At 35.9% G+C, this 23,026-nt stretch overlaps 1 protein-coding gene across 16 annotated transcripts in view; it reads right to left on the reverse strand.

Annotated features, from left to right (window-relative positions):
- The window catches only part of CEP128 (centrosomal protein 128), a 446,086-nt gene that overhangs the window by 252,020 nt on the left and 171,040 nt on the right, over nt 1–23,026 (reverse strand). For all 16 annotated transcript variants that reach the window (XR_010130804.1, XR_010130805.1, XM_063698091.1 and 13 more), the window contains 2 exons: nt 13,871–14,047; nt 9,335–9,394 (listed from right to left, as the gene is read on the reverse strand). Coding sequence is in view for 14 of the 16 variants with exons in the window: in XM_063698091.1 (XP_063554161.1) it covers nt 9,335–9,394; nt 13,871–14,047 (237 nt within the window). In the remaining 2 variants the exon portion in view is untranslated. The remainder of the gene's footprint in view (nt 1–9,334; nt 9,395–13,870; nt 14,048–23,026) is intronic.

Genomic DNA, 23,026 nt, shown 5'->3' on the forward strand with positions numbered 1-23,026 from the left:
GGTGATGAAAGTGTTCTCAAATTAAATGTGGTGATGACTGCACAATTCTGTAAATACACTAAAAAGCATTAAATGGTGCATTCTAAATTAACGAATTGTACGATATATGAATTATATCTCAATTAAGCTGTTAGTTAAATGGTAGAGAGTAAGTCAAGGCAGAAAAACAAAGCTAAAATTACACCTCTATGAATAAACGAGACCTGGCTACGCAATTTATAGGCCTCTGTCTTGTCTGGATGTCACTGGCTAAATGTAGGAAATCTGCAAATTAAATTGGGCTGTGCACTTCCAATTATGATTGCAGAAATTTAACAAAGCCTACTTCGCTTCTCAATACTCCCTTTGAAACTTTCATGTGAATACAGAACAATAAAAAGCTTCCATAGGACAGAAACCAGGAAACAGGGTCAACTCTTTGCCAGATAAAATATGTACTTTCTATTATAATATTCTACTGAAGCACTAACAAAGAATACAGGAAAAATATGAGATGGTATACCACCATCCTCCTATGACAGTCAAGGCGGCAAATGGGGCTGTTCTCTAGAAAGTGTTTTCTACGTAGAGTATGAAACACCTGCTGAAGGCTGGAAATCAAGAGGTTGTTACAATACTCCAAGCAAGTGAAAATGCAAAGGGAAGAACCAAAGTGTACAATTTTGAGATATGATAGTTCCTCACATGTTATGGTTAAACTAGAGAGAGGAATCAGTAATGGTCAAGACGTATAACCCATAATAGCCAAGTTTCTAACTTACAAAACTGTGAGACAGGCTTTAGGTGTTACCCTGTGTACTCTCAGCTGAGGTGGGCACAAAGAGATACACCTTCTCCTTAACCAAAGGAGAGGGAAGAGTAAAAGGGACTTTGTCTTTCAACATGGGTACCAACTCAAGCCACAGTAAAATAAAGCACCAAGTAGACTCCTAAAGTTCCTGACTCCAGGCCCTAGCTCCCAGGGAGCATTTCTACACTCACCCTAGGCCAGAAAGAAACATGTTGCCCAGAAGAGAAACACACAAGCATGGCTGGCTTCACCTGACTAGAGAGCCCTTGGATCTTTAATAAACATCAGGAGTAGTCAGACAATAGTCACCATAAGCCCTGGGAGAGACTCAGTACTGTGCTGGCTTCAGGTCTGCCCCACCATAGTCCCAGTGGTTGTGGACACAGAGGTGCTTGTTTCAAATCTCCTCCACCTCCAGGCAGTTCAGCACTGAGAGAAACACTGCGTTTGTTTTGATGGAAAGTAGGGAAGAGAAAAAAAGACTCTGCCTGGTAACCCAAGCACTTCGGAGAACATATGGAGGTTCCTCAAAAAACTAAAAATAGAGCTACCATACAATCCAGCAATCCCGTTGCTAGGTGTATACCCAAAAGAAAGGAAATCAGGATAGCGATGTCTGCACTCCCACATTTGTTGTGGCACTAATCACAACGGCCAAGATTTGGATGCAACCTAATTGTCCATCGACAGACAAATGGATAAAGAAAATGTGGTGCATATACACAATGGAGTACTATTCAGCCACACAAAAGGTGAAAACCTGTCATCTGCAACAACATTTATGGAACTTGAGACATTATGTGAAGTGAAATGAGCCAGAAAAAGAAAGACGAACTTCACATGTCTCCCTCATTTCCGGGAACTAAAGATTAAAACAATTGAACTCACTGAGATAGAAAGTAGAATGATGGTTACTAGAGACTGGGAAGGGTAGTGGGAGAGCGAGGCAGTGCATATGGTTAATGAGTATATATAGAATGAGTAATATCTAGTATTTGATATCACAACAGGGTGGTTACAATGAACAATAATTTATCATGCATTTTTAAATAATTAAAAGAATATAATTGGAATATTTGAAACACATAAGAAACAAGTGCTTAAGGTGATAGATATCCCTTTTACAATGATGTGATCATTATACATTGCATGCCTATAGCAAAATATCAACTTTTAGCAGATTACAAATTAAACAACTTTGGCAAACAAAAGAAATATATAAGCAGAGGATAAAATTTAGAAGAGATAAATCTGAAGGAATACATTTTAAAAAATAGTAAAATGAACATGGACTGATAAAAGATATGACATTTACAGTTGACCACAGACTCCACAGGAGTGAAAAAGAAGACAGTTTTTCAACCTCCTGTCAATAGAAAGACAACCTGTTCTAGGAACTAGTCACTATTAGACAACATAGTAGGATTTAATCTGGTTGGTATGCATCATTGATGGCAAATGTGAGTAGTCACAAGCGTAAGGTAGAAAACATCAATAAAAGAAGTGGACAGAAAATATGGAAATGTATATGTTACTCTTAAATCTACTCTAAGAAAATTAACAGTGCAAGCATAATAATAAAATGCAACACTTTTCCCCCATGTTGGAAATGAATAAAGAATGGAGTGGACTGTGTCAAATCATAGTGTAGTTGCCCCTGCTAATGTGGTCAGGTCCATGGTTTTTCTCATCTCCAACTGTTTTCTGCCATATGGGAATGAAACTCTACTTTTTTTTTTATCAGATCTTCTGATGCTTCCCACATAAAACTTCGATATTGTCTTTATGCAATTGTCTGAGTTTTCAAATGTTTGCTACTAATTCAATTTTTAATAACCCATGTGGTCCAAACAAAATCGGTCCCAGCATGATCCTCCAGTAATCTCTTCTAACCCAGTGATTTAACTGCAAATTTAAAAAATCACTTCACGTCTCCTTTTCTCCAATGCTTTTCCACCTACTCCATCCCAGTCTTTCACCTTTGTGTAATTACTACCTATGGTCACTGCTACTCCTAAGAGATGGTAATGGAGAAACAATAAATCTGTTTTGTCCTAACAATAATGCTAATGGTTCTGGGGGAAAAAAAAAAAACAATAACAACAACAACAAAAAATCCCTCACAAAGTATTAGTCAGGTTTGATATGTGTTATGGATTACATTCTGTCCCCTCAGACTTCATATGTTGAAGCTCTCACCCCAAGTGTGACTGTATTTGGAGACGGGGCCTTTAGGGAGAAAATTAAGGTTAAATAAGGTCATAAGAGTGGACTCTATCTGACAGGAATCCTGTCCTTATAAGAAGAGATAGCAGAACTCTCTTTCTCTTCCAGCCTCACAGAAGGAAGGTCACATAAGCACACAAAGAGAAGGTGGCCATCTATGAGCCAGGAAGAGAGGTCTCACCAGAAACCAAACCTGGCACCTTGATCTTGAACTTACAGCCTCCAGAACTGTGAGAAAATAAATTACTGTTCAAATCATTCATTGTGTGGTATTTCGTTATGGCAGCCTGAACAGATTAATATAATATGAACTATGGCTTCAGTCTATTCTTACGAAGACTTTATTCCATTGTCAAACAAAATTTATAGTTAACTATAGTTAGATTTTTTTTTATGAATTGAATCTGTATGCAGAATATATTATTAATCCTACAAAATAAAATATCAACCTATGGAAATTTAATCAATCAATAATCAATTATGAGAATTTCTGTTTGTTGGATAAATACCCAACATCTTCATTAAGTGTCTTGAGGAAGCAGCTTGGAACACAATAAAGAAATAACTTTAACAATTCCCAATAATAATTAGCTGACAAGGCTATTAATCACAGAGCAAAAACCATTCTATTAACCACTCACAGGAGTATTTTACAGATTACATAATAGGATCATTTATTTAACTACATCAACAAGTATTGCTAAATAAACCAAAATAGAGAATAAATTTGTAAATATGTCTTTTTTTTTTTTTTTTTTGAGATGGAGTCTCACTCTGCCGCCCAGGCTGGAGTGCAATGGCACAATCTAGGCTCACTACAACCTTTGCCTCCTGGGTTCAAGTGATTCTTCTGCCTCAGCAACCAAAGTAGCTGGGATTACAGGCTCCCGCTACCACACCTGGCTAATTTTTGTATTTTCAGTAGAGATGGTGGTTTCGTCATGTTGGTCAGGCTGGTCTCGAACTCCCAACCTCAGATGAACTATCCACCTCGGCCTCTCAAAGTGCTGGGATTACAAGTGTGAGCCACCACACCCAGGTAATGGCATTTTTTAAACCTTCGCAGTTGAGTAGTTGATAGCTTCCAATTAGGTGGGAATATTCATAAGTATCTAGTAAAACTACCAAGATGATCTTTCTAATCTGTGAGAATCCTCTACTGAGTCCTAGGGTAATGATATACTAAAGCCACTAAGAAATGACTCAAAGCTAAAAATCAAGGACCACAGAAAATGTAAATAAAAAGATTATAGCTTATAAAGGTAGCAATAATATTAGGACCCAGAATTTTGCTCCTTTAATTACTATGCTTCTTTTCCCAAACCTCTAGAAACAATTTTGAAAGAAAATGTTTGTATAAGAAACAGAGATAAAGAGGATGGCAATTTTTTAGAATGTGGTCAGCCATCTAAACAAGAATTAAATTAGAAATGCAAAAGTCAAATACAAGTCAACCTATAAATATGTAATTTTTTCAGTAATACTTTCTCTACCTTTTCACTAAGTTATAAATATAATCAAGAAAAAAGCAAAATAATCTCCACAGCAATACATATACTTTTGCTCAATTAACTGAATATATTCCATGTAAATAATCTAAAGTGTATTTCCAACAAGTCAGTCAAGATACTGAGTACAGTATTTTCCATTCTATATCAGAAGGATAAAATATTAGATATTTATCCACATCTATCAATAAGAATTAAGTACACTGGGCCTAATACTTCTCACACAATGTTTTAAAAAATCCACATCAATAAAAAAGACAATATTCATAAATGTAAGGTTTATATTCAAGTGTGGATTACACAACCAAGGGAGACAAATGATGGAACAGAGTTCCGAGACCTGAGGTCTAAGCCCTTCGCAGTAACTAATTAGTTTTATGTCCTTAGGTAAAACTAAAAACATCTTGGGCCTCAGTTTCTTCAATCTACAAAATGAGGCAGTCAAACTATGTAATCTCTAAAGCTACATCAGTTAAACAGTGTGGAAAAGCAAATGCTTGTCAATGCCCAGAATATACTATACTATAAAAAGTGTAACTCTTTGGGGTGATATCAAACAACACAATATAAACAAATCTTCTCCCTAAATTTGGAAGTGTATTTCTTACCCATCTAATCTCCAAGTTTATAGCTATTATCAAATAAAACCAGTACTTGGGAATTAATATATTCACTGAAATCTCATCTGCTTGTTGCTTATTTTTCTATAATATTTAAGTTGAGGAAGTGCCTCAACTGGGAAAATGCAGCATGCCCAATATAATTACTCTTTTAAAAAATATTTATTGAACATTTAGCCAGGCATTGTGATAAGTGCTAAAGATGTAATAAGGAACAGGATAAGCACAGATCTTCCCTAGTAACATTTACAGACTAAAGACACAGAAGCGGCCGGGCGCGGTGGCTCACGCCTGTAATCCCAGCACTTTTGGAGGCCGAGGCGGGTGGATCACGAGGTCAGGAGATCGAGACCATCCTGGCTAACACGGTGAAACCCCGTCTCTACTAAAAATACTAAAAATTAGCCGGGCGTGGTGGCGGGTGCCTGTAGTCCCAGCTACTCGGGAGGCTGAGGCAGGAGAATGGCGTGAACCCAGGAGGCGGAGCTTGCAGTGAGCCGAGATCGCGCCACTGCACTCCAGCCTGGGCGACAGAGCGAGACTCCGCCTCAAAAAAAAAAAAAAAAAAAAGACACAGAAGCAAACGGGGAATTTCAATACAATGGGGCAAAGGCCAAGAAGAAAAAGTATAGCTTTATACCATCAAAAAAGTATATAAATTCACCTTTCTGTCTCTTAAGGGAATAAATACTAGATCCAGGAATTAAATGTGTTCTCCTATGAACAACAGTGCACTCAGGATCCTGCCTGATGTGGAAGCACAGCTAATATCAGCTTTTCTTTATTCTCTGTCACAAAACAATAATGTAACATGTGGGCTCAACAGTGATTATCTCTAGTATGTGAGTCCATCCTGAGAGTGCTGGCCTGTGCTAGATTTGACATGTTATCCCTACCGTCTCAATGTGAATATCTTTGGTACTTCTCACTTCTTGCCATGATGTGAACAAAAACTGTGATCTGTGTCTTTGTCCTTGCTTCTCTTGGGGCCTTCCTGTCCAAATAGAAGTTTCTGACTATCAATCTCTCTGGTGGAAACTCTTTCAATACTGCCACGAATTTGCCTATCTGGGACACTACATGATCATTTATTCAGATACCAATCCCTGACTACTTTTGCTAGAAAATCCTGGAAATCTCTTTCTCCATTACCCTAGAATATAACATCTCTCATCACATGTATGCTGTCAACAAAATTACTCCAGTCTGTCCTTTCCTCTGAATGTTTGAACAATTTTCTTAATTCAGACTCTCACTCTATCTCACTGTATGGGAAAAGCTTCTTAACTGGTTTCTCTACCTCAAATCTTACCAACTCTAATCTACCTTTCACCTCACTACCAAAATATAAATATAAGCATGCCATTCTCCTGTTCAAAACTCCTTTGTGATTCTCCATGCAATGTAGGTCTGAATCCAGGATCCTCAAAACGGCAAATAATGCTCTACTGGATGAACTTAATCCCTCTGGAGCCCCATGCCCTGCCATTCTCTGTGTCATACCTTCATATTTTACTATTGGTAAATCATTTGAGTGTTCTTTGCATTCATCAAATTGCTTCTGTACTGTGCCTTTCCTAGAACTTTGTTCTTTGCATGTTTGCTCTTTGCTCTTTACCTGGATGGTTTCAATATTTATCTGGGAAATCAGCCTCCATGGCAGCTTCTGCATACTTCTACTACAGCTCCTACTTGTAAGACTGAAATTATCTGCATATTGTCTGTCTTTCCTAAAGACCAGGACAACGTCCTGTTCTTTTTTTTTTTTTTTTTTTTTTTTTTTGAGATGGAGTCTTGCTCTGTCATCAGGCTGGAGTGCAGTGGCGCAATCTTGGCTCACTGCAACCTCTGCCTCCTGGGTTCAAGCAATTTGCCTGCCTCAGCCTCCCGAGTAGCTGGGACTGCAGGCATGTGCCACCATGACTGGCTAATTTTTTGTATTTTTAGTAGAGACAGGGGTTCACCGTGTTAGCTAGAATGGTCTCAATCTCCTGACCTCATGATTCCCCCCACCTCGGCCTCCAAAAGTGCTGGAATTACAGGCGTTAGCCACTGTGCCCGGACATCTTGTTCATTTTTTATTTCCACAGCATGTAACAGCATCTGAGACATAGTAGTTTCTCAGTAAATTCCATTAAGCTGAAGAAAACATGGCCTTACCATACCTTGTTAGAACTTGTTACAAAAACATACCCCTAATCTACGGAAACTGCTTACCTGGCATTCCTTAATGACCATGTGATGGTTAACACTGAGTGCCAAATTGATTAGACTGAAGGATACAAAGTATTGAGCCTGGGTGTGTCTGTGAGGGTGTTTCCAAAGGAGATTAACATTTGAGTCAGTGGGCTGGAAAAGGCAGACTCACCCTTAATCTGGGTGGGCACAATCTAATCAGCTGCCAGTGTGGCTCAAATAAAAGCAGGCAGAAAAATATGAAAAGGCAGACTGGTCGAGCCTCCCAGCCTACATTTTTCTCCCATGCTGTATCCTTCCTGCCCTTGAACATTGGACTCCAAGTTTTTCAGTTTTGTAACTTGGACTGGCTCTCCTTGCTCCTCAGCCTGCAGATGGCCTATTGTGGAACCTTGTGATCATGTGAGTAAATACTTGTAAACTCCCCTTTAAAAATAGATCTATTCCATTAGTTCTGTCCCACTGGAGAACCCTGACTAATACAGACCATCTCAACCCTCTTCCTTCCTGTAATTTCTTATTATTACCATTCATTAGCTATTTTACCTGTAAGTATAGTCCAACTCTCAATTGGACTTCACATTTTTATTATGCCACCAGTGCCAACAAAGCAACTGTGTGCAATCCCCACCCAATCCTTGTTTTCTAGAATTAACACTAACAGAACAAATTCATTTGGTAGATTTATGAAAACAATTACTGAATGCCCTCAGAGGTCCTTCTAATACTGCAAGACGTCAGAATGGACTATCTGAAGAGCAATTCTACTTTCCACATAGTTTTTTGTCCTCTGATTTCAGATCTTATCTTCAATACTTATAGAGCTGTCCAGCTATAGTTCATGGGAATTACAGTATTGTAGCCCATCAATAACCTAACCCATCTTTCTAGCAAATAGATTCAATTCCCCCTTAGTCAGTTGGTCAGTGTGGTATTTTTTATCACAACCCGTTTACACTGTAGAAGGAACAGTTGTCTCATGCAGTATTAGAACGGGTCTGATCAGAAGTTCAGTCCCATTAAATGATAAGGGAAAACTGCTCACAAGCTCCCAAATTAAAGAGCTATGATTAAGAATCATCTCTGGCTCTCATAGTTTAACTGAACTACTGCAGTGAAAGCTTTCTGTTCAGAAATGATAAAGATTTTAACTTGAAAGAAAATTCTAAGTACATTGCTCTTGTCAGAATTGTAAAGCTGAGGAAAAGAAAAATGAGAAATGCAATATTAATGCACAACAGAAATTTCTGGCCAAAACATTCTGAGACAGCAAAACGTGTATTCTAAATTCCCTATTCAGGTGGCATAAATACAAATTTGTATTTGTTTCTATCAAAAATGGCTAGAAATGCACAGGTTCACTGTTGTTAAAGTCTAATGCTCAATCACTATACTTTCATTTTCTTGTTAAGAATGCTTTGTTTTAGGAGGCTTCTCTAATGCATAGTTGGCCTTCAAAGGTAAACTTTATCTTTCCATCACCTCCCACCCATGTCTTACTCACCAATCTCAGGGCATTATCTGTGGTTACTCAAATATTCTCATCTTCATGTCATTGTTCTACCCATAACTAACTAACTGGAGAACTACATATTTTTGCAAGGCCAAGTTTAAATATTGCTTTTTTCCAGAAGCTGGCTATGACATGCTGGTAGCATCATACCCTCCCTTTCTCCCAGCACAAACAATAGAATTAGCTCTTCCTTCTTCTGTGTTCCTTTGTCAATGTTCACATATATCTATAATCTGGTTCTCAATATTTCAACAGTTTTACTTTCCTTTATTCTCTCTTTCTAGGCCTACATATTTAAGTTTAAAATGTTAAAATAAGAAACATGGAGATTCCCTAAGTGGACTGCAGTGATATCTTCCCCTGCAATTAAGCATTATAGCTTCATATGTTCAGTTACATAACAAAATAAATAGCTAAACCAAATAGGATGGCTTAAAGATCATAAATATTACAATAACTTTAGGATTCAAAGATTAATTACCTTGCTTTCTGCTAACCAGCGATGTGGGTCATAATGTATATCAGGAACAGATGAAAAAACCTACAAAAGAGAAAACAGTCGATTAGAAATACATTTTTCTCTGACATAAACATATATAAATGAAATTCTTCACCACAGCATCCAAAAGTTTAGTTCCCCAATTTAAGGATTTAAAAAGAAAAATGTTTAACCCAAATACTCAACCTGTTCCAAACTAGCATTCATTTATATGCCTTTTTATGTATGTATTCATTTATTTATGTATTGGCAATAAATATTTTGATGGAAAAATCAACTATCAAGTGCTATCATTGCTAGGATATGTGGAGGCTGATTCTATGGAGTTACATATGGCAAACAGCTTCAATTAAAGTCAGTTTATTTCATTTCTGTTTGTTTCCTCTCCTCAGTCTTGTTCTACATAATGTACTTCAAAGAGGGTTATATGTGATTACATGGAAACAATTCTCTCTCATTTATCCTTCTTTAATAGTAAAAGGGCCATTTTGTCTTATCAATGATTGTCAATAGACACAAACTCATCAACATGACTTCACGCAAACATTGCCTTGTATTTCAATAGTTCATCTACGCTAGCTGCTTTGACTTCCTTCACGCCAACTCATTTATAAAATCCCCTGCATCTGGTTTTGTTATATTACTAAAGTAAAACTGTACTCAAAGTTGGCAATGACTTTATAATTGTAAATACAAAAGTTTTTTCTCAATTTGTACTTTTGTTGAACTCTGTGCTACAAATAATATTTTTGAAGACCTCTTTCTCAAATTTGCCTGTTTAAAAATATCCTCTCTCTCTACAAGGAGAAGTCTATTCCTCTTCTCAAATACCTCCATACCTCCTGAGCTGTGTGCACATTGCTTCTTTGTCAGGAATATCATTAGTTAACTCATTTAGACAAATGCTGAAAGCATACTGAGTGCCCACCACATACCACATATGTGAATATTGTATTCTTATATCCAGTTTTCTCTCATCCACCTTTCTATCTAAATCTCACCCAATTCTCATATCCTCCCTGCCTTTTCAAGGAAATTTTCCCTAATCACCCGAGTTCACAGTATTTTCTTCCTCTTCCAGTTCTCTACTACATTGCTGAATATTTGCATACATCCATTTGTCATTGATTAGAATACACTTTTATTATTTTCTTTTTCATTCATGAATGTCATACATGTCAATTAAATCTTCTGTGGCCTAATAAGGATATTAATGTTTAATATCAAAGTATAAGATAATTGGGTAAAAGTACAAGTAATGTTCACATTTTATTATTTGCTTTACAGATTTACCTATAGCTACATGTTTAAGAAGATAGCCTTAACCTGCCAGGCATGGTGGCTCACACCTGTAATTCCAGCACTTTGGGAGGCCGAGGCTGGTGGATCACCTGAGGTCAGGAGTACAAGACCAGCCTGGCCAACATGGTGAAACTCCGTCTCTACTAAAAATACAAAAATTAGCCGGGCGTGGTGGCGCATGCCTGTAATCCCAGCTACTCGGGAGGCTGAGGCAAGAGAATTGCTTGAACCCAGGACGCGGAGGTTGCAGTGAGCAGAGATCGTGCCATTGCACTCCAGTCTGGGGGACAAGAGAGAGACTTTGTCTCAAAAAAAAAAAAAAAAAAACCATTTAACGAACGGTGTCAGCACAGTGTCTGGGACAGAGAACACAATAAACCACTGCTACTGCATATCAAGATGTCACTGTTAATAAATAGGCTTCAAGGCCTATTATGAAAAAAGCACTATAACAGGCATTTGTCATTAAAAATATAAAGAAAGAGAAGCCATATGTATTTGTGAACATATTACTAAAAAAGGCAATACAAAATAATGATAGGTAACATTACTTGAGTATCCACTAAGCGCAAGATATTTGACCCTATAATATGCACCTTCTATATCTTACCTCACTTTATCTTCTCAATGAGCCAACTTATAACTGGGGACATGAACTCTTAGAGAGGAAAGAGCTTACATAACTTATCCAAGGTCATATATTAGAAATTTGCAGTGACTTCCAATATGAACCTATACCTGTCTTGATCCAAAGCCCATCGTCTTCATGCTCTAAAACTGAATGAATACTCAGACCAAGTGTTATGGAAAGAGAGAGACTAAAATAAGTGCAGTGCAGAACCAATCTATTTACTTGAGCTCTTGAATTATCAAAAACTGGCCTGTGAGAATGATACATCTTAATTCAGACACTTTCCTAATTGTTTTACAACTGTAGTGTATGTCTGTCCTTCATTGTCAAACACATACATTAACTAAAGTGGAATAAGTAACAAATACACTGACTTGAAAAAGAAAAATGTAACTAAAAATAACATCAACATTCCCAGGACTTTTCTCAAACTCATTTATTACATATCTATTTTCTAATTTATTCCATAGCACTGTTACTCTTTACATACAATGGCTGAAAATCTCATCAGCAATATTTCAAGAATCAATAAATGACTAAGTGGAATTATTCCTTTTTTGAAAACATTTTACATGATTCTTCCACACTCTCTCAGAACTATAAACTACAAAACAAACATAAATTTTATCTTTACCACACCCCTGGGTGGTTTCTTGAGTATGTTTCTTGAGTGCTATGTTCTTGAGCATTCCATTTCTTTTTCCCAGGTTTACAGCAATAAAACAACAGAAGTTACTAATGAAAAGAGGCCCACAATGAAAAAAATGTAGACTCTTAAAAAATTAATAGAATTTCCTTTCTTTTAGATTTATTTTCCACCCAAGACTTGGATTGAATTAGTCTTTCTCTAGGGGAAGAAGCGTAAAACCCATTACCACAGTCACTCCATGTCTGAAAGCCTATAAAAAATTGGATGCTTCTTGGAATATATTGGAAGGATAATTTGTGACTCATAAAGAAATAAAATATTTAAGCAATCTGCTATCTGTACATCATGTATTTGCCTGCAATTGCCCATAACAAACTGTGTATATATATGCACATATGTGAGTGCATATATATGTGTGTGTGTGCGTGTGTGTGTGTATATATATATATATCTTACAACATGATCCAAATGTTTCCATTTTACCTTCCCACATGACTGAAAACAAACCATGCTGTTACAAATATTTAAATATAGAATAAATATTGCATTGCTAATATATACTTCTTCTAGATAAAAATTAGGATTTTCAAGGCTCCACATTCATTAAATAAACGCAAATATGACAAGTCTTAAATTTAAAAAGCAGCATTAGGAAAAAAAGAAAAGTTAGAATTATCATAGGCCCTACAATAGTTCTAAAAGAGTTAGTTTTCCCCCTAAAGCCAATTATTTCTCATATTAGACTCATAGTCTTTTCAAAGTAACACTTGAACTTAAAAAAAAATTGTAAATGGGAATACATATTGTAAAAATTCCATCAACTCTACCAAATTTTATTAGTTAAAATATTTCCATTAAAGACAAATTCTAAAAATGCCTTGACTGCAAGAGAATTAGTTATATTTTCCTTTAAACACAATTTAAGATAGAAAAAAAGGCAGAGAGAAAGAGCAAGAAAAAAGAGGGGAACATAGTAGTATGAGAAAGGAAGGTCATTCTAGAAGAGGAAAAAGACTAATAAATGTCAAAATCAATAGTAGAAACTCCTGAAAAATAAAAAGCATTTCAGCATAATATCACAATGTGAGTGCCATCATATCACCAAATGCAGTAAACAGAGGGGTAAATGATGCCAAACTGTAACGTATTATGGTTACACATATCAAAGCAATGTAATGTTCTCTGTATGTAAAATAGCAGCAAAACCTAGAGCTGACAGAAGTGCTTACCAGCAAGGAATTCAGAGCATCCATGATCACTTCTGTGTTTATTTATCATTTTACTATGACTCTAAATTGTGTAGCAGTATTCCATTTGTTAAAATAGAAAAGCTAAATTAAATATAGTTGGTTTAAACAGGGAAGGCGGATAACATAGTGGTTACTAATTTAGGTTCCAGAGTTAGACTCCATAGGTTTGAAGCCCTAGTTTAGCATTTAACCAGATGTACAGCCAAGGGCAAGTTACTTAAACCATCTAAACCTCCCTTTCTCTTAAGTGGGTTTAATCAGAGTAACTAAAAGATAGGGTTGTTTCAGAGGATAATGGAGAGACTAAAGCACCATGCATACTACAGTACCTATACTATAGTACTCAATAGATGTTAGCCGGTAATATACCAACAACAACAAAAATAGCCTGCGATAGTGAAAACTCAAATTCCAGGCCTCTTGACTCCAAGGGCTACCTCTCTTATAAGATTTTTCTTTTTTTTTTTTTACAGAGTGAGACACAGCCAATTCAATGAAATAACATCATTCGTTCTCTCATCACAACTGTGCAATAGATCCAGCGCCTTGTTCTAAAAAATGCAAAATGTTTTGTTTTATAAAATTTTCCATAATAATAATCTGACTACCACACATTAAAATCCTATTACAATTATATATTAGGAAACTAACTGAAAATATAAGGTGCAATGAGAATTCATAATTACTTTTAATTTCTCCACTGAGTCCTTGGAGAATGTTTTACAAGCTGCATCAATTTCCTTTCCTATCACACCAAGAATGGATTCCTGTTCAGTCTCCAAGCAAAGAAGTTGATCCTTGAGCTGCAATCTGGCCTCTTCGATCCTCCTTAAGTGCTCCTCTTCAATGCTTATATGTTTTTCCTAAGGCATTGAAAGAAATTAAACAAGGTGATTACTATTAAGTGGAGGCAAGAAAATACTTGTAATATCTGTTCAACCAACTAGAAGTGGATTTGAAAAGAAATCTGATTCCATCAGTCCCCTTACTTTACCAAAATAAAACACTTTAATCTACTCATTAACTGAGGTAAAATTATAAAGTTCCATCGTAGGGCAGTTTGGGAACTGGTGAGCAGATATCTGGCAAACAAAATTATAATAAGTCCCTAACCAAAAGAAAAAAAGAAGTAGAAAAAAGAACCTTTTCCCATTTTAATAACATATTCTCAGTAATGAATGAGAGTAAAAGATGATGTCAGACACTGACTTCAAGCTTTCACTGAACATTAGTAAAACACCAGAAAATATAAACTGCTAAATATGATGCTAGTTTCTTCATTTGAGGAAAAAAATAAGTGTTACCACCTTTATCTCATCAAAACATAGCTTTAGAAAAATTCTAAGTTTCAAATGCAATTGCATTTACCACATAAATGCTTTTGAGTCATGAAAATTTGATAAAAGAAAGATGAAGGTACTTTTCATCTTGTCATTATATACTTAAAGAAAAGGGAGCCCTTTCAGAGATTACAAGTACTTGGGGACCCACTCTAGGCAAAAACAATTCTAAATCATTATGATTACACAGTTACATTACTAGAGAAATTCCAAATGCATAGGGCTTGTAATAAAATAACAAAATCACTAGAATTGTATGTCTAAATGGTGGACCAAATCCATGATGGCTAGCTATGACACCTTCAGTCATCACACTGTAACCTAACCATCTTCAACTGGCCTGCTAACTACAACAAAACCAGGAAAATTATGTGAGCCACAAACCCAACCTCAATTGAAAAAAAATAACAAGGAGATCCACTCATTAAGAATTAATCATGAAAGCTAGAATGATATTTTACTAAAAGAAACATAAATGATACTTCCTTTCAATTCAACTTACTTTAAAAACAAATGAAACATCCTCTGCCAGAAAAGACAGACCCTTTCATAATCTATCTTCTGCACTTCTCTCATGCCTTATCTTCCTCCTTTCCACTCTATTGGAATTTGATTACTTACAGCACCTTAAATCTGCCTACATATGTCTCCCCAGACCACATCTGACTTGTACAACTCTGCTTGAAGTTGTGCTACTTCAAAATGGGGCTGGTAGCCAAGAGACATTTATCTCCAGGAGTTCATCTTAGTCCATCATCTGGGTCTGGATCTCAGCTTTGTAAACCTAGGAACTGGAATTTCTTTTTGGTACTCAGAGAGGTACTTTCAGCAGCAGAATAACATTAAGCTCACAAGAGATTAATGTGTATGAACTAGAAAGCCACTCAATTAACTACATTCATTTACGATGAGACCCATAACTACCATATGAATCAGAATGTCCATGTCAGCATAACCAGTACATTTTCTCCCTATAGACAGATCTAGATGGGAAGGCAAACTATAATCAGACTATAGGTTAACGAATAGGAAATTAGAGCAAGGGGAGTTTGTTTTATGAAACAATGTTCAAATGGCATCCGGCCAATGAAAGTCCAGCATGTTCACCACACATCAGGAATTTACAAACCACAATAACATGAGCTCCATTCTTCTAGGTAGTATTTGCATGGAGGGTGATGAGGTGTATCTCCCTAACTTTCTTGTTTTTCCACATTGAGTTTCTGTCCAAACTCTCCCTACCAATTAATACATCATTTCTTTAGATTGATTAATATTCTCCCAAGTCTTGCTCACAACTAGGAGTTTTCTGAAAAATTAACACCCCAGCTCTGAACAGTATTTGATAATTGTATCATTTACTCATCAGAAAGCAACATTATTACTAAGTCTCTAGGTGATATTTGCCTCCCTACTGTTCCTGTGTATCTACCACCTATACCTTCTTATCCTTCAAAGTTTATCCTTTAAGATGCTGCATTCTTTCTTCCTGAACTCCTGAAGCAAATCATTCCCATAGTATATTAGGTATATCATAATTTTTTAATTTTTTTCAAATTGTAATATAATTATTTGCTTGTGCACCTATCTCCCCAAATAAACTGCTAATTTCAGGAGTCCACAAAACATGTTTGTAATCATCTTTAAACTCCTCCACTTTGCTGAATAAATGATTTAAACATTTTTTGAAGACTCAAATTCAATATGTTAAAGATGATTTCATCAATTACCATGCAGAGCTTATAACCTTGGAGGCTACTGAGGTGTCCTAGGAGGTTTCTCCCCACACGTACATAAGGCCTCCTGATGGTGCAGTATTTTCATGGTCTGATAGTAATAAAGAAAATAAATACCCTATCAGAGACTACCGATGTATTAGAAGACTGCCCATATTTTACATCTAAGCAATTCAAAATAATGTTATAATTGATCTTTCTTTTCTCACTTCCCTCAAAGCCAACTCTCTTTCATCCACTACTACTTTTCTGTGGTCTCCATTACTTGTCTCTTATTAATAAGAAGACAAAACTACTTCAATCTTTTGATATTCTTGAGAATGTTGATATTGTCAGAAAAATCTCTATAAGTTCGGTCTCTTTAGAAAACATAGAAAATTTCATTATCCACTTCACTATCCTCTGTGGGACAGTTGTATGCTACGTCCAAGCTCTCTTTGAAGTAAAAGCTGTAGGACTATGGGCTCACATGGATCTTAAAGATCAGTAAATTCAACTACTTGCTCCTTCAGGATTCCCTTATTTGGCATTTTTGACAGCTGAGTCATCCAACCACAAAATGAACACAAGTGTCAAGGAACAGAGTACCTGACAAAGCTGTAAACTCTCTCCATCAGTGTCCAAGCTATATGCAACAATTAAACTAAACAAACAAATCCTTCACCCCCACTAAGCCTTCTAAACTTCCAGGTAAAGATTTATGTTCCTTTCCCCTGTTTTTTATTTGATTAGGTTTCAGACACATAGTGGTCTCCATTGTCTGCATGTACTCCAAGATCCTAAATCCAAGAGTTAAGTAAGCTCTTCCACACCATACTTCAGCAGTTATATTTCATTCATTCATTCATTCATTCATTCATTCATCCCCCTCATCCAACAAATATTTACCTAAGTCCTATTCTAGACAAGACATTCTCATGCCCACTACAGATGGAGTAAGTGATTGCTTCTCGGCCTTCTGGCTAAGATCGAGTGTGGAGATAGAGTAAACGACACAGACAGGCAGGCTCCTACTCTCATAGAGTCAACAAATATTTGCATGAAATGTCATTACTTTTGTCCCATTCATCTGGTTTGGGCATATTTATTTGAACACTAATTATGGTACCCAATGAATTAGCGCTTTCTCCCAGTTTCATGTTTTAGAAATAGATGTGCTGACTAAGCAAGCACAGCTAATTCTGGGGGAGGGTTGGGGCTGGAAATTGGCTGAAGTTAATCCAAGTATCCTGTTAGATTCAGAGGCATTCAAATAAGTAAGGGCAGATGATAATATTTAGGCACTATTAAGGCTATTCCCTGGTCTTTCAGTCAATTCAGAGGGGGCAATATCCCCTGATTCTACAAGATTAACAAAAAGTTACCAAATTTCTAGAGAATCAGAGGCAAAATGTGGTATTTTAGAGAATGATTAGAAATATGGAAGACACAATCTAACTTCAATGTTTCAGGGTGAAAGGACACAGATGCCTGGAGCTAGGGAATGTAGGTAACTTCTTTTGGAGGGTAGGGAGGAAGGCAGATGAAGCTGACTACAGCAGTCTATGAGATCCAAGAAGAAAGATATCCTAGATAATGGCTGAATTTGAGAAAGAACCTCAGAGAATAAACCAACCCCTAATTTTACATTTTAGGTAACCAAAGCTCAGACAGACTACATAACTTGACTAAAGTGAAAGAACCTATTAAATACAACCCCATAACCTGAGCCCCTGACTAGTATTCTCTCTTAAAATGCTAGAAAGGCTGAGGCCTTAACATTAGAATTTAGAAAAACAATGTGAAAAATTTAGAAAAGTTTTCAGCAAGTTATATGAGGACTAATGTCCTAAAGTAGAAAGGAGAAATCAAAAATTAAATTCTGAATGAGCCTTATTATAAATGAAAATATATGACATATTGACATATTCAGAATAGACCACAAAATCAAAAGCACACTGAACATGCATAATATCCCAAACTTTTAAAGGGGCTATCCATCTGCGCTGAAGAAGTACCTGTGTACACATAAAATCTGCTTTAGTCCAATTTTCAAAAGTGTGCTAATCACACACTGAACAAGGTATAGTTCCATCATCAAGACAGGAAAGGTTTTATGAAGCTTCTATTTTAGGACAAGAAAGGCTCATATTGTTGACACTTAAGTATAAAGAAAACGTAAAATAAAACTGCTGACAATCTCATGATAAACACACACACACACTCTGTTAACTGGTTTGATGAACTGTCCTATAATTCAAAAGATAAGAAATGCTGTTGTAATTATAGATTTATGTTTCAGCATGCTCTTTACAACTCAGAGCATTCACTTTCTCAGAGGCTCTAAAGATTATAAGGAGATAGATCTTATCAGAAATATAAAAGCTTCAATAACACAAGAGCATGTCCAAAATAGTATCTCTTTGGTAAAAGGTTATGAGATTCCTTCAATGTCTTAAGACTTCCAGAAATGCCACTTTATTTAGAATATGGCTATTACATGAAGTAAAAACAGTTCATCAAACACCTTAAACAGAAATATTACGTTAAATAAAGTACACTGACATGACTAAATAAATCATTAATTTACAAAGGTAATTAATGGTTTTCCTTCACTGAAAACTAACCTGAGTCAGCAAATGTGACAATATTTCAGTCCCAAGGCCATCTTTACATGCGTCAACAAAGGGTAGGGGGAGATAGGATAAAAGATAGAGAAAGAGAGAAATCAAATAATATTAAAGGCTGAAATAAAAACGAATGCAATTTAAGCAAAGTTACTGGAAATACAGCTTGTTGAACCTACCGACATGCACACATCCCCTAAAAAGTTTTGAGGAAGAATATTTTCATAACTCAAGATAACTGTTATGCCTAAGCTTTAAATCCAGGACACTAGCATTACAAGGCAAATTATGAAACTATCCTGAACAAAAATTGGATCTGTCTGGAAACCATTTATCTGACTCTCTAAAGAAGGCCCACATTTTTATACCAACAGTTGACTCAGCTGCAAAGAAGTTAGGATACAACATAAAATGTCAACCAGGGCAGCAACTACAAGGGCAACTAAAAGAGAAGATATCTGCGACGGATACTATAGGAAACTTGGAAATAATTTAAGCTGGAAAATTACCACACAGCAGTTTCAACTGTCTTACAAAATGACCAAAAAAGAAAAAATAACACATCAAGTGCTGGTCACATCATAACCACTTTTTTCAAGCTTATTTCTCAAAACTAGATTTTTACGTAATGGAGAGCTCCTTAAACTCAAAACTTGTCTATATATGAAATATCTAGACTGATATCAAAAAATAAACAAGACAAAGCAAAAATAACTCTAAAATCAAGAGTTCAGATGAGTTTGAGAAATCTCCGTGGATTTACCCTACATATATCATTTGCCCTCTGGGAAACCAACTCTTCTCAGGAATATACAGGAAAAGGAAGGTGAATTCCTAACTCATTATAAAAGTCCAATAACACACCCCTCCTTCCTCACCCACATGGTTGTTAGAACAGTGAAAGATTACCTGAGTTCTTGCACAGGAATATTAGGTGTCCCTTCTCTGTGCTACCATAAGAAGTTATGATTAATAGTGCATTAAGAGCATGTGAGAGCCTTAGTAAAACAATAGAGCTAATAGAAAAAAGGAATGGCAAATGGGAACACTGGCCATATGATTTGATGCAGGTTAAAACTTAGGTATGACAGGCTTTGCAATCTATAACCTCTAAAATTTAAATTTCTGCTCTGCCACTCACTACTCTGTGTCTTCTATGTCTGTCTCCTCATCAGACTGTGAGTACCTCTAATGTGAAGATCTTATCCTTCTTTATTTACATATCCCAGCCCCTACTAGACTGTCTCACATAGCAGTCATTTGATAAATCTTGCTAAAACATAAATAAGCTTTTATGTTCTACTCATTGACAAGCATTTTTGAGCATATTAAATGTGTCAAGCATACAACCAATACAACAATTTTTAAAAATTATAAACAAGAAAAAAATTTTAATCTCTGAACTCAAATAACTTCTCATGCTACAGTAAGTTAGTCCTCTTTTGTTGCCACAGTTAATTACTTAATTCATTAAGGACAATCACCTTGTCAGTAGCGAGGCTATTGTAGCTATCAAGACAAGACGATATCACAATAGTGAGAGCCGTGGAAGTGGTAAGAAGTATTCAGATGCAGAATCAATTTTAAAGTAGAGTCAATAAGATCAGCTGATGAACTAAATATGGGTCCATGTGTGAGAGAATGAGCTGATTCTTTACATGTATTTAACAAGCAAAGGAACACTATGATTTCTACTCTAAGATTGGTTTCTAAAACAAAAATGCTACCATTTCGTGGGTTAGATACACTCTCTTCCTTCTCCTCTGATAAGTAGAGGATTGCTTTATATTATTTCCTCCAAAAGAGGGGAAGAAGTTACGATTAATAGCATTAAGAGTATGCAAGAGCCTTAGTAAAACAATGGAGCTAATAGAAAAACGGGATGGCATATCAAAACACTGGCTTTAAGATTTGATGCAGGTTAAAACTTGGGTGTGAATGACTTTCCAATCTATAACCTGGTCTTAGGCAGGCTTACAAAAGTTTGTTTCCATAAACCAGAATCAAAAAAATGGAAATTCTAATTCAAACTTTTAACCACATTTAAAGAAATTATTCTGCCTCAGGCTTTTCATTGTCTTTTTCTAGGAAAGTATTGAGCAATACAAGGACGATGAACAGCATAATCAGAACGTGTTAGGATATGTATTGGATATGTTCCTAGAAATTAATATTCAAAGTTGAAATAACAAATACCTTCTAAATGATACTTTATGCATTCATTAAGTTTTATTCTTATTACATATTTCTCTCAAGACAAATGCCTGGAAATAGAAATAACATCCATAATTTAAAAATCAGCCAATTTTGATGCATTTCTATTTCTGAAATGAAATATTGACAAGGGAAAAAACAACTAGAGTTTCAAATTATGCATTTGGAACGAACATTGTTTAATTTTCAAAAGAAAAAAATTATCATTCATCTTGAGAGAAATGTTTATAAGGTTACAGTGTCTTTAATAACCATCAAGATTTCTTCCTCTTTTTTTTTTCTTAAAGGATACTGAATTTTATTCTGAGTTGTTTTTTTTTTTAATTATACTTTAAGTTCTAGGGTACATGTGCACAACGTGCAGGTTTGTTACATATGTATACATGTGCCATTGGTGTGATGTACCCATTAACTCGTCATTTACATTAGGTATATCTCCTAATGCTATCCCTCCCCACTCCCCCCACCCCACGACAGGCCCCGGTGTGCGATGTTCCCATTGTTCAATTCCCACCTATGAGTGAGAACATGCGGTGTTTGGTTTTTTGTCCTTGCAATAGTTTGCTGAGAATGATGGTTTCCAGCTTCATCCATGTCCCTACAAAGGACATGAACGCATCCTTTTTTATGGCTGCATAGTATTCCATGGTGTATATGTGCCACATTTTCTTAATCCAGTCTATCATTAATACTTTTCTTATGAAAGAATATTTTTTAAACTTAAAAATGAAAGTCCAAATAAAATAACCTGTATATAACAAGCACCTCTTAGGTGTTTTTCCTAAAATTTATTGATTATTGCTTGTTCAACATTAAACAACAAAATGAATTGAGTCAATAAACAATTTAAATGCTGATGAAAGAAAAACTCAATGAAAACAAACCCAGACATTCACTTTATGTTCCCTTTTAGGGTCAACCAAAGCCAGCTAAGATTGCTTAACTGAAACAGATACGATACAGAACTTTCATGTTGCCTATTCCATCGGCTTTTTTCACCTCAACCAATGGTATACACCATTATTTAGCCTGATACCCACACTACAGGGATCACTCACAACTGTGGAAGTAAATGAAATCAAGCTAATAGTAAAGGATTTTAATGGAAAGTGCAGAACATGTTTGCCTTCTCCTCTAGACCCTTGTAGTTATCAACCCCTCAGTGAGTTAAGGATTTAATAGCAGGCCTCTCAATCAAGTCCAAGTCAGGAGTGGGTACAACTGGTAAACTTTGACTTTACTCCTATAACTCACTTAAAATCAACCTCTTTGATTGTAAATAGTTGGTAGGAAAGTCATTGCCAATTGAGTAATTTCAAAATGGCTTCATCATAGCTGTGTTCTAATTCAGAAAGTAGAAACCAGAAGTACTTCTATCCACCTTTATTTTTTTCCCTTCTCTTTGCCACAGCTGCACATATAAATGCATCCTCTCCCTTCCCATTGTATATTCACTTCATTTTTGCATTCTATACTGTTTTCTTAACATCTGACATTACATTTCATAAATGGGAAGCACTCTGTTATTTCAGCCTATTCTCTGTTAAAGGCAAGGAGTACTCCGGGCTTAATGGTTACATGTGATTCAATTAAACATACTTTAAATGAAAACTCCTAAAAATGTATCATTTGCCTTCAACCATTTTATTATTTTTATTATTGTTTTTATTAAGAAGATGGGAATCTAACAGGAAATTACTCATAACATCCTAGTTAGTGTTTACTTAGAGTATCTGGTTTAAATTTGCTTCTAAATTAATGTGTGGTGACTACAACTTTATTCTACTCACACAACTTAAAATATCTGTAGCACCAAAAAAAAAGACCACAAGCTGCCTAAAAATGGCCTAAAGTGTAAACATTAAAGTAAATGCTAGAAGTCAACAGCTCATTTGCTTCTATTTTTCTGATTTCTCTAGAAAAATCTGAAGTCAGAAAATTCTGCC

The sequence above is a fragment of the Gorilla gorilla genome, chromosome 15 (assembly GCF_029281585.2).
Source record: "Gorilla gorilla gorilla isolate KB3781 chromosome 15, NHGRI_mGorGor1-v2.1_pri, whole genome shotgun sequence".
Classification (NCBI taxonomy): Eukaryota; Metazoa; Chordata; class Mammalia; order Primates; family Hominidae; genus Gorilla; species Gorilla gorilla.